The sequence below is a fragment of the Chiloscyllium plagiosum genome, unplaced genomic scaffold, assembly GCF_037043375.1.
Source record: "Chiloscyllium plagiosum isolate Xiang-an unplaced genomic scaffold, Cpla_swu_hap1 HiC_scaffold_7, whole genome shotgun sequence".
In the NCBI taxonomy this organism is placed as follows: domain Eukaryota; kingdom Metazoa; phylum Chordata; class Chondrichthyes; order Orectolobiformes; family Hemiscylliidae; genus Chiloscyllium; species Chiloscyllium plagiosum.
This window is the reverse complement of record NW_028270145.1, coordinates 92314570-92327771: the sequence shown is the minus strand read 5'-3', so window position 1 is coordinate 92327771 and position 13202 is coordinate 92314570. Positions and strand designations below refer to the sequence as shown.

The following is a 13202-nucleotide window of genomic DNA, read 5'->3' as shown; positions in this document are numbered from 1 at the left end:
TCAGAATGCATTTCTAGAACAGCCTAAAATTCCATTGTGTATTTAATACCACTAACTGATTTACATGAGATGACAAAATCACCACTGAATCAGTCCTTTCCAGGGCAGAAATGTCACGATGAATTCCAGCATTGTTCATGACAAGAAAGGCTTTGCTGGCTTGGAAATGTGCACAGAATGGAAGGTGGTGCATCTCCGAGGTATGCTCAAGGGGCAGTATCCATGTCAATAAGGACTAAAAGCTCCAACAGAAGAAGCCCCATAAGCAGGCATGAAAGCCCACAACAATCACAAGTGATAGACAAGTCCAGTTGACGGCTGATATAAATAACACCATCACTACATGTGGTTTCAGAGGTTCCAAAGAAGACACCAAACCTGCAAACAAGGCATTGGCAGAAATGAACCCACCCCACCAACAAGGGACAAGTTCATTTTTTGACACTTCTGGCAGATTTTGCCCTTTCAGAATTGGCTTGGTCAATGATCTCCTCTGACCTCAATGCTTTGAAGTTGGATTCCCATCATTTCTTGGCAATGGAAGGAGGCTACATAACCACCTCTTTGAGTTGATGAGTTTTGAAGCCACAATGCATTTGACACTGTGATATTTGAATTCTTATTTATGCTATAAGGAACAGTGGATTATACAGTAACAGCAAGCTTGACTCCCTATGCACTGTAATGCAGATGTGAACTTTTTTAAAATGTATTTTAAGGTACACATTAATGTAGTTAATAGATAAAAAGTAAATATTGCCCTATTATTTCAAGTTTATTTTTGAGGCAACATTTGAACAATTACAAAATGCACTCTGTGTAGCAGGATTAGATTCCCAACAGTATGGAAACAGGTCATTTGGCCCAAAACGTCCACACTGACCCTCCAAAGAGCAACCCACACAGACCTTTTTCCCTTTGACTAATGACACAATGAACAATTTAGCATGGCCAATTCACCTGACCTGTACATCTTTGGACTGTAGGAGGAAACTGGAGCACCCAGAGGGAACCCACGCAAAACATGAAACTCCACACAGTCACCTGAGGCTGGGATTGAACCCAGGTCCCCAGCACTGTGAGGCAGCAGTGCTGACCACTGAGCCACCAGAAACTATGACTATCAACAATTCTGATTACTACAAATCGAGGTTTATAGGTCAATCCAACATGTAAATTGACCACATTCATTCGGCATCAAAAATCACATTCATGTTAATACTTAACATACAAGTTGCTAATATGTTTCCTCAGTCTGCCTGGATTACACCATGTTTCAAAATTACAATTTCTCAGTCCCCACACAATTGAGGCAGATCCTCAAAAATTTGAGGAAAGCAACAGAAGCAAAGCTGGTTTTTCACAACTACAAAATAATAACAAAAATAATATAGCAGACCTTGTCTTCCTTCTGATGCCAGTAATTGTTTTCAAAACATAGCTCCTTGAACCATAAAATCATCAAAAAGTAACAGCACTGAAAAAGGCTGTTCAACCCATTATGTCTGTACTGGTTAACTGAAAGAACCGTCCATTCAAGTCCCACTGTCCAGCATCTGGTCCATAGCCTTGCAGGGTACAGTGCCTCAGGTGCAAGTCTGGGATCCTTTTAAATGAGTTATGGGTTTCCACTCCAATTACCAACTGGCCAGCCAATTCCAGACTCCCACCACCACCTTCGTGAAAAAATGTTTCCTTATGTCCCCTCTAATCTATCTACCAATCACTTTAAGCCTATGCCTCCTGCTAATTGCTCTCTCCACTGGGGAAAACCGATCTTCCCAATCCTCTCTATACAAGCCCCTCATTATTTTGTATACTTCAATTACATCATCCCATCAGCCTCCTTTGTTCAAAGCAAAACACCCTAGTTGATCAATTCTTTCCTGATACTAGCAATTTTCAAGCCCTGGTATATTCTTGTGACTCTCCTCTGTATTCTATGTAAGGCAAGTCTTCCTTGTAATGCAGTGAACTGAGCACAAAACTTCAGGTGCTGCCCAACCCCAGTGTCTTGTATAGTTCCAGTGTTACACCCTCCTCTTGCACTTATTATCACACCAAGTGAAGGAAAGCATCCCATGTATCTTCTTTCTCATCCTATCTACCTATCCTGCCACCTTCACTGACCTGTGAAAGTACCCTCAAAAGTCCCTTATTTTCTCTACCTTTCCCAGAACCCTCGTGTTTACTGTGCATTAGTGTTTGATCTCCAAAAATGCATAACCTCACAAACTTCCTGATTAGAGTCAAAGTCATAGAGAGGTATAGCACAGAAACGAACCCTTTGGACTAACTCGTGCATGCCGACCAGATGGGACTATCCTAATCTAGTCCCATTTGCCAGTATTTGGCCTACATCTCTCTAAATCCTTCCTATTCATATACCCATCCAGATGCCTTTTAAATGCAGCAATTGTACCAGGTTCCACCACTTCCTCTGGCAGCTCATTCCATACACGCTCTATCCTCTGTGTGAAAAAGTTGCCCCTTAGGTCCCTTTTATATCTTTCCTCTCTTACTCGAGTCTTATGCCCTCTACTTCTGGACTCCACCACCCCAGGGAAACAGTGTCCATTTATCCTATCCATACCCCTCATGATTTTATAAACCTCTATAAGGTCACCCCTCAGCCTCCGACGCTCCAGGGAAAACAGCCCCAGCCTGTTCAGCCTCTCCCTGTAGCTCAAATCCTCCAACCCTGGCAACATCCTTGTAAATCTTTTCTGAACCCTTTCAAGTTTCACAACGTCCTTCCGATAGGAGAGAAACCAGAACTGCATGCAATATTTCTCTGGTACCCCACCTGATCTAGTTAGCATTGGAAAATGATTCTCAGAGCACCTATTATTTAGTTCCTGGCTTCCATCAACTGCCACGGAAATTCAGAATGAATTCTGATAAAGTCATTGAATCAAAACATTAACTCTATTGTTTTCCTCACATGTGTTGCCAGGCTGGCTGAGTTTCCTCAGCAATTTCTGTTCCGGCAACAATTCATCCTGCCCTATCATTTATCCAGGGTAGTCAGCCCCTCCAGTACTTCACTTCTCAATCGGCTTACTTCATCTAATACTCATACTCCTCCTCTTTTAACTAGAAAGTCTACAGCAGCTGCCTCTTTTGTGAAGACAGAAGGCGAACTCTTACCAGGCTCTGAATGATGTGGGCTATGGCAAGGTGAAAATCGGGTGAGATGATCAGTGAGCCCCATTGGTTTGCACTGACACTGACTATACGCTGGGAGACACAGCTAGATCATGGACTGGATCAGGCTGAAACTCTCAGCTCTTTGCACACTGTCATAGAACCCACTCAGGCTGAGCTGACTGGATACTCACAGCACCCCTGCCTTGTGTTGCCTTGACTTGATACACACTGGCATCACAGCCAGAGGTTCCAGACTCAGATTATGTCTGTCTTACTATGGCAGTTAGAACGGACACAAAGCCAGGGAGCCTGCCACAGTTGTCAGTGGGTCTCTGTCCAGACAATGAGGGTATTATTTGCTCAGGGGATCCCAATACAGTAAGACAAAGGTTGCTTCTGATACTCTGATTGCCTGGAGCAATCAGAGGCAGGATCTTCTGCTGATAAAGGGTGAGGAGCCGAATCTTGGGCAGCATACCACCTTGCCTTGAGACTTTTCTGCCCTCGTGTGGCCATTTTATTCCTGGAAAGAGACAGGGGCAGGTATGACAGGAGATGGAAGTGGGTGGGACAGCCATTATTGCTGGTGCTGGCAACCTGAGTGACTGGGCAACACAGAGGGCATACAGGGTTAGTAAGTGTCAAAGCAAGTGGGGAAGATGTTTCAGGCAATAGTGGGAGTTATAGAGCATGAGCCTTGGAATGAGGTGGGTGCAGGAGCAGAGAGAGAGAGTGAGAGACAGAGTAAGGTATTGGAAAGAAGATGGTAGCACTTCTGCAGATAGAGTGGAAAAAGTTATTGACCATCTTCCAACAGTTCTGGGCATTTCTCCAGATGGCTGAGACTGCTTCAACCCAAGTGTCAAATGAAGACCAGGCTGAGACTATCTGGCATTGTGGTTTTCACTGCTGCTGGTTCTGGGAGAAGAGAAAATCCCACCTGTGCCCCACCCTGTTCAGCAGGATCTCCAGGTCTCTGCCTGCAGAGCAGATTGACAACCTCCCCATCAGCAATATTCAGGGAAAAACATCAGGAGTAGCTTCAGCTTCAGACTGACAGCCCTTGCCAGGTGCACACCGGACTCTCAAAGATGGTGCAAACACAAGGGATGTTAGTGAACTCCAGGAGTGGTGAGATGTTCCCTGAATGGCACATGGGACAATGGGGTTGGATTTAGGCACATGAGATGCCATAGAGGCAAGTTAAGTGGTTAATGAGGCAAGTTTGGTAAGATAGCCACCCGGCCTCCCAGCAGAAATCCCTCTGAAAAGTTCAGCACAACTCGGACTTAGCCAAAACACGTAAGATACAGCTGAGAGTGTAACTGCTTTTATTCACAGTGTTTTAATATGTCTATTCTCTTGTGCGTCTAACTGACCACAATGGAGATAAGGTGGTGTTGCCAGATTAGAGACAGCTAATTAGGTGCCAGACCTCTAAAGCAGTAGTCTCAGGATTACTCATTCTAGTGAGCATCAAAATAAGAGAATACATTGTTCAGCACATGGCCGGGAAGCTGGTGTGCGAGGGTGAAGCTCAAAGTTCTGAGCCATTGAGACCTATTATGGTGAAGGTGGGACCTGTACAAACCGAATGGTCTAAACCTGAACAAAACCAGGATGAATATCTTTACAGGGGGATTTGCAAATTTTGTTGGGGAAGGTTTAAACTGAACTGGATTGGCTGGGGTAAGGGAACTGACAGCAATTCAGAGCAGGGAAGAGGAGCAGAAACTTAGCAAGTGAACCTGAAAGACAGAAGGAGCAGAGGTTGGAAACCGTATAACACAGAAAAATGGCAGTATACGTAAAAGGTATATATGTAAACACAAGGCGTACAGTGAATACAGCTCAGAGCAGACACGTGAGGGCATTAGAGTCATTAGATCATTTTTATGATGGAAACCTGGCTTAAAGAGGGACAAGGATGACAGCTCATCATCCTAGTTATAGGGTTTTCAGGCAGGGTAGAGGAGGGGATTAAAAGGTTGAGGGTGTAACATCATTGGTTAAATAATCAATCATGGTTTTGAGGAGGGTCGTATCTTAAATGAAGTAATAGATGCTCAGCTGAGCTCCAAAACAAAAAAGCAGCAACCATGCTATTGGTTGTGTACAATCGATCCCCAGATAGTGAGAGTTAAAGAAGTAATTATATAGTCAAATTCCTGAGCACAAAAGCAATAAAGCAGTGGAGATAAGTCAGAGCATTTATATTCCTTGCTGCTTCTTCACTTGACATAATTTACACTCCAACCACAAGGGATGAATGCAGATTTCTCCAGCTTCCTCATTTCCCCTGCCCCCACCTTATCTCAGTCCCTCGGACTCAGCACCGCCTTCTTGACCTGCAATCTTCTTCCCGACCTCTGCTCCCCCACCCCCTCTCCAGCCTATCACCCTCACTTTAACCTCCTTCCACCTATTGCATTCCCAATGCCCCTCCCCCAAGCCCCTCCTCCCTACCTTTCATCTTAGCCTGCTTGGCACACCTTCCTCATTCCTGAAGAAGGGCTTATAGCCGAAACTACGATTCTCCTGCTCCTTGGATGCTGCCTGACCTGCTGCGTTTTTCCAGCAACACATTTTTCAGCTCTGATCTCCAGCATCTGCAGTCCTCACTTTCTCATAATTACTAGCCATGCAAGTGTGACCCTAATCATAACCCTGTTTCTTGAAGGATTTTTCTCAGCTTCACTGGTGGATCAAAATGTTGACATCTACGGTAAAGCGGGTCAAACATAAAAGCAGCATCTCTCCAGTGCACCTCTGCAGTATGTTCTGCTGAGACTTTGTGCCCCCACACATCACAAATAGTCAATATGTCTTAAAGACATACACCATCAACTGATCTTACATCAGTCAACTGACAACTCTTAGAGGCAAACAAAATATCATACTTTTTAGTTTTTTTATTCTTTACTCTTTCCTTCCTCCCCTTTCCCCCACAAAGTGTCTTTTTTCTCTCTTTCAGCACTGGATACGTTCTTGCAGCTAAGGCAAAACAAGTCTGTCAGCAAGACAAAGTGCAGCCACTTGATTCAGGTCATGAAGTTTACACTACAATCTGAAGAACATGCCAACACAATTTTCACAATTTTAAATGGTCGAGAAGAGGATCAGGTGGAATATCTTTCTCCTCCCAATATTTGATAACACTAAAGTTTGATTTATCTTATAAAACAGCAAACCTCAGGACAAACATGAAACATGTTGATATAACATCTCTCGTTCACTACTTAAACATACGTTACATAAATTAATAGGGGACATGATTGAGATGTACAGGGTTAGGAGGGGCATAGATAGGGTGAATAGGAAGGCACTTGTTCCATTAGTAGAGGGGTTAATAACCGGGGGGGTGGCATAGATTTAAGTTTAGAGGTGAAAGGCTTAGAGGAGAGTTGAGGAGAAACTATTTCACCCAGAGGGTGGTGGGGGTCTGGAACTCACAGCCTTAAAGAGTGGTTGAGTCAGAAACTCTCATAACACTTGAGCAGTATTTAGATATTCACTTGCGTTGCCTTAACCTCCTGGGCTATGGGCCAAGAGCAGGAAAATGGGATTAGTACAATCAGATCTTTGTTGACCAGCAAGGACACAATGGACTGAGTGGTCTCCTTCTGGGATGTAAACGTCCATGAGGCTATAAGGTTGTGATTTGGAGATGCCGGTGTTGGACTGAGGTGTACAAAGTTAAAAATCACACAACACCAGGTTATAGTTCAACAGGTTTAATTGGAAGCACACTAGCTTTCGGTGATCACCTGATGAAAGAGCAGCGCTCCGAAATCTAGTTGGACTATAACCTGGTGTTGTGTGATTTTTAGCTATGAGGTTGGTAACTCTGCTACAATAGTGGACAAAGAAATTTCATAAAAATTCATTAAGCATCATTGCTAATACTGTCAAAGGTAATTTCTAAACCTAAATAATGCAAATGAAGAATTTAATCTGTCAACAAACCACAAATAGCTAATAATTAAACTTGAGAAGATCATATTTCATAAGAGAAACATTGATTAAGGACCATTTTCATCTCAGCAGCCCATAGATTTATTATTTCAATTAGACTTTATTGTACTTACTACTTTTCTTTGTTCTGATAGTAACTAGAGTTTGAGGTCACAGGTACTCCACCGCCACGAATAACATGAAAGGCTGTTGGGGAGGATGCAGGATAATGACCAGGACGAATAGGTTTGGCTAAAATGAAAGAACAAGATTCAATTAAATTACGTTCCATCCAAACGTGCCAGCGTATTTGCAAACAGACGTCCATCACTATCTGCAACAGGAACACGGAACCACAGAAAATAGGAGCAGGGCAAGATTATTCAGCTCTTAAAGCCTGCTCCACTATTCAATATGATCAAAACTGATCATTGAAGTTTAAAACCTTGAGTTCTAACCAATCCAATTCCACCAGGAATGTACTCCTACAAGAAATCGGTCAGGTAAGCCTTCCTTGCACTCCCTCAAGAAACAGACATTCTTTGTCCCATAAGGAGACAAAACTATACGCAATTCATCATTGTGGTCTTACCAAAGCACTGTACAGTTGTAACAAGACATTCCCTATTCCTGTATCTGATTTCTGTCATTATGATGGCCAATATACCATTTGCCTTCTGCACCACCTATTGCACATGCATGCTTACTTTCAGCAACTGATGTACAGGGACACCCAGGTCTTGATGCAACTTCCCTCTCCCCTTTCCCAATGCCATTCAGATAATAATCTGCCTGCCTGTTTTTGCTTATCCACTCCATATTGCATTTACAATGTATTTTTCTTCTTACTTAAAATGTCCAAATTACACTGAAGCTGCTCACAGTAAACCATCCCACCCAGCTTGGTGTCATCTGCAAAGTTAGAGATAAGACATGTAGTTTCCACATTTAAATCATTAACTTACGTTGTGAATAGAAGGGGTACAAACTCTGATCCCTGCGGCATCCCACTAGTTACTGCCTGCCATTCGGAAAAAGACCCGTTTATTCCTACTCTTTGTTACCTACGTGCCAACCAGTACTCAACCCATTTCAATACATGACCTCCAATTCCATGTGCTTTAATTTTGCATGCCAAACTCTGACATGGGACCTTCTGAAAATCCAAGTAACCCACATCCACTGGCTCCTCTTATCCACTCTATTAGTTCCATTCTCAAATATTTCACAAGATTTGTCAGGTACAACATACTGTTCATAAAACCATGCTCACACTGTCCTATCTTCCAGATGCTCTGCTATTACATCTTTTATAATGGAGTCTAACATTTTTCATATGTCAGGTATACAAAGCTGGGATCAAGTGAATCCCATGAGGAGCACAGTGGTAAAGGAGTACACTTAAGAGGGAATTAAGAAGGCAAACGGGGACATGAGATAGCTTTGGCAGATGAGGTAAAGGAGAATTCAATGAAATTCTAGAAGTACATGAAGGGCAAAACAGTAACAAGGGAGAGATCATGAATTGAATTGAATCGAATCGAATTGAATTTATTGTCACGTGAGCGGCACGGTGGCACAGTGGTTAGCACTGCTACCTCACAGTGCCAGAGACCAGGGTTCAATTTCCGCCTCAGGCGACTGACTGTGTGGAGTTTGCACGTTCTCCCAGTGTCTGCATGGGTTTCCTCCGGGTGCTCCGGTTTCCTCCCACAGTCCAAAGATGTGCAGGTCATGTGAATTGGCCATGCTAAATTGCCCGTAGTGTTAGGTAAGGGGTAAATGTAGGGGTGTGGGTGGGTTGCGCTTCGGGGGGGCGGTGTGGACTTGTTGGGCCGAAGGGCCTGTTTCCACACTGTAAAGTAATCTAATCTAATCTACCGAGGCACAGTGAAAAGCTTTGTCTTGCGAGCAACGCAGGCAGATCATAGAGTTAAGTAGCATAGATAAGTAAATAATAGGTAAACAGCGGCAAAAACAAAAACATAGGTACAGGTGAAAGTTAAATGCTTGTGAGTCCATTCAGTATTCTAACAACAGTAGGGTAGAAACTGTTTCGAAACCGGCTGGTGCATGTGTTCAGGCTTCTGTACTTTTTCCCCAGTGGTAGAGGTGGGATGGATCTTTGAGAATGCTGACGGCCTTTCCTCAACAGCGGACCTGGTAGATGGATTCTACAGATGGGAGGTTGGCCTTTGTGATTGTCCAGACTGCATTCACCACGCTCTGTAACCATCTCCGATTTTGAATGGTATAGTTGCCATACCAGGTAGTGATACTTCCAGACAGAATGCTCTCGATGACGCACCTATAAAAGTTGGTAAGGGTATTCACCATCATGTCAAATTTCCTCAGCTGCTTGAGGAAGAAGAGACATTGTTGGGCCTTTGTAACCAGTGCATCCACATGAAGAGTCCAAGAAAGCTTGTTGTGGATGACCACTCCCAGGAGTTTGACACTCTCCACTTGTTCCACCTCTCTGCTGTTGATGTGTAGAGGGGCATGAGTAACATCCTGCCGAAAATCAGTAATGAGCTCCTTGGTTTTGTCGGCATTAAGAGCTAGGCTGTTCTCAGTGCACCATTTTCCAGGTCTTCCACCTCCCGTCTGTAGTCTGTTTCATCACCATCTGAGATTCGACTGACTATGGTGGTGTCATCAGCAAACTTGTAAATGGCATTAGTCTTGTATTTGGCGACACAGTCATGGGTATACAGTGAGTACAGTAGGGGGCTGCATACACACCCCTGGGGTCTCCAGTGTTGAGTGTTAGTGAGGATGAAATGTTGTCCCCAATCTTCACTGATTGTGGCCCAAGGGTCAGGAAACTGAGGATCCAATTGCAGAGAATGGGGCTTAGTCTGAGATCACTAAGTTTAGTAATCTGCCTCAAAGGGATAACAGTGTTGAAGGCTGAACTGTAGTCAATGAGTAGGATTCTTACGCAGCTGTTCTTGGTGTCAAGATATTCTAGGCAGGAGTGAAGGGCAAGTGATACGGCATCTGACGTGGATCTGTTGGTCCAATAAGCAGATTGGAGTGGGTCAAGAGTAGTGGGGAGGATGGAGTTGATTAATGCCATGACCAGCCTTTCAAAGCACTTCATGACCACCGAAATTAGGGCCACTGAGCGGTGCTGCATGAGCCTTCTTAGGCACAGCATGATGTTGGCCCTCTTGAAACAGCAGGGACAGTGGCATGCTGCAGGGAGAGGTTGAAGATGTCTGAGAAGACCTCTGCCAGTTATCTGCGCATGCTCTGAGTGCATGGCATGGTACTCCGTCTGGTCCCATCGCTTTCCTTGGGTTCACAAGATGGAAAACTGATCTGACCTCTTATGCAGTGACTGTTGGGATAGCTTCATCTGGACTTGTCAGAATAGGTGTTACCTTTCCACTGAAATTCTGCTCAAAGTGAGCATAGAAGGCGTTGTGATGATCTGGGAGGGATATGTCATCGTCTGCTATCTTGCACTGTCTCCTTTTAGAACCTATGATGTCACTCAGTTCTTGCCATAGTCTTCGGGTGTCTGTCTGGGTCTCTAGTTTGGTCCTTGGCTGTCTTAATGGCTCTGTGAAGGTCATACTTGGATTCCTTACATTTGAGTGGGTCTGCTGATCTGAAGGCCTCACGCCTGTTTTTTAGCAGGTTCTGTATGTCCTGTTTCAACCAGGGTTTCCTGTTGGGGAACACCCGGATTGGCTTTTTCAGTATACAGTCCTCCACACACTTGCTGATAAAGTCTGTGATGGTGGTGGCGTACTCGTCCAAGGTACTTGTGGACTGTTTGAACACGGCCCAATCAGCCGATTCCAGACAGCACCAGAGTTGATCCTCTGCCTCTTCCGACAGCACTGGACCTATATCTGTGAGGGATCTCCTACTTGAACTTTTGCCTGTAAACTGGGAGAAGGAACACGGCATTCTGTTCAGATTTCCCGAAATGAGGACGGGGGAATTGGAGCGGTAGGCATCTTTCACAGTGGTGTAACAGTTCTCTGAAATGTTCAGGCCCCTGATGGGGCAGATAATGTTCTGGTGGCACTTGAGCAGTACCTTCCTTTGACTGACTTGATTGAAGTCACCAGTTACAATAAACAGGGCCTCAGGGTGTTCCATCTCCAGGGTATTAGTGATGGAGTGCAGCACATTAGGGCCCATTAAAGATCAACGCCTACATGTGGAACCGCAGGAGACGGGGTAAGATACTAAACAAATACTTTGTGTCAGTATTTACTGTGGAGAATAACACGGAAGCCAGGGAACTTGGGGAAATAACACTGATGTCTTCAAAAGAGTCCACATTACAGAAGAAGAGATGCTGGTTTCTTAAAAATCACAAAGGTAGATAAATATCCAGTACCTGATCAAGTGTATCCCAGAACATTGTGGGAGGCTCGGGGAGAAATTGCAGGGTCCCCAGCAGAGATAGCTGTATCACCTACAGCCATGGATGAGATGCCAGAAGACTGGAGAAGGGCTATTGTTGTGCCTTTATATAGAAAGGCTGCAAGGAAAAGCCAGAAAGCTACAGATCATTCAACCTAATGCCAATGGTTGACAAGTTGTCAGAGGCGGTTCTGAGAGACAGGATTTACATGCATTTGGAAAGGCAAGGACTGGTTAGGGATGGTCAGCATGGCTTTGTGTGTGGAAAATTGTGTCGCATGAGCTTTATTGGGATTATTTGAAGACATGACCAAAATAGAAGAAGGCACAGTGGTAGACGTAGTCTGCATGGATTTTAGCAAGGCCTTCGACAAGGTTCTTCATGATAGACTGATTAGGGAGGTTAGATCACATGGAATCAGGGACAGCTATCTAATTGGCCTGATGGTAGGAGACAGCAGGCTGTGATAGAATGTTGTTATTCAGACTGGAGGCCTGTGACCAGTGATGTACCACAAGGATCAGAGCTGGGTTTACTGTTGTTTGTCATTTATATAAACATTTTGGATGCGAATATGGGAAGTATGGTTAGTTAGTTTGTGAATGACACCAAAATTGGTTTATTAGCCAAGGCCAATGGGCTGAGGAGTGGCAGATGGAGTTTAATTTAGTAAATGCGAAGTGTTGCATTTTGGCAAACCAAAGAAGGGCAGGACTTACACAGTTAATGGTACCGCCCTGGGGAGTGTTGTCAAACAGAGAGACTTGGAAAGGCTGGGGCTTTTTCCCTGGAGCATAGAAGGCTGAGTCGTGACTTTAAAGAGGGTCATAAAATCATGGGTGGCATAGATAAGGTGAAAAGTCAATGTCTTTTCCCCAGGAACAAAACTAAAGGGCATAGATTTAAGGTGAGAGGGAAAATATTTATAAGGGACCTGAGAGACAATTCTTTACTGCATATATGGCATGGACTGTCAGAGAAAATGGTAGAGGTGGGTACAATTACAATGTTTACAAGATGTTTGAACAGATGCATGAATAGGAAAGGTTTCGAGTGATACGGCCCCAAATGTAGGCAAATGGGGCTAGTTTAGTTTAGGAAACCTGATCAGCATGGACAAGTTGGACTGAAGGGTCTTTTTCCATGCTGAATGACTCTATGATTCATTGTCAAGCTAACTTGTCCATAATGCGCTATTTTCTCGCTGCCTCCCTTCGTAAACATTGGGGTTATATTAGCTATACTCTAATCCAAAGGAACTGTTCCAGAGTCAATGGTGCTTTGGAAAATGGCTACCAAGTGCATCGAATATTTCTAGGGCCACTTCCTTAAGTACTCTGGAATAAAGGCCATCAGGCCCTGGGGATTAATCTATCTTTAAGCTTGTCAGTTCCTCAACATTAACTCCCTACTAATATTAATTTCTTTCCATTCCACTTTCCCATTAGGCCTTGAATCCTCCTATATTTTTGGGATGTTATTTGTTGCTTCCCTTGTGAAGACAAAACTAAAGTACATTTTTAATTGAAGGGTCACTGGACTCAAAACATTAACTCAGTTTTTCTCTCAACAAAGGCTGCCAGACGTGCTGTTTCTCCAACACACTATGTTTGTTTCAGATTTCTAAATTCTACAGATTTTTTTTGTTTATACATTCAGCTGTTCTGCCAACTCTTTGTTCCCCATTCTAAACTCCCATGTTTCTATC

The 13202-nt window shown here is 43.9% G+C and overlaps 1 protein-coding gene across 2 annotated transcripts in view; it reads right to left on the bottom strand.

The window, feature by feature from the left end:
- Positions 1 to 13202, bottom strand: part of LOC122551741 (kinesin heavy chain) — a 206067-nt gene that overhangs the window by 17994 nt on the left and 174871 nt on the right. The window contains exon 25 of one of the 2 annotated variants that reach the window (XM_043694135.2): positions 7239 to 7356. In XM_043694135.2, the coding sequence (XP_043550070.1) occupies positions 7239 to 7356 (118 nt within the window). Of the gene's footprint in view, positions 1 to 7237; positions 7357 to 13202 lie in introns of those variants that run through there. The other variant, XM_087989247.1, reaches the window with a different exon arrangement.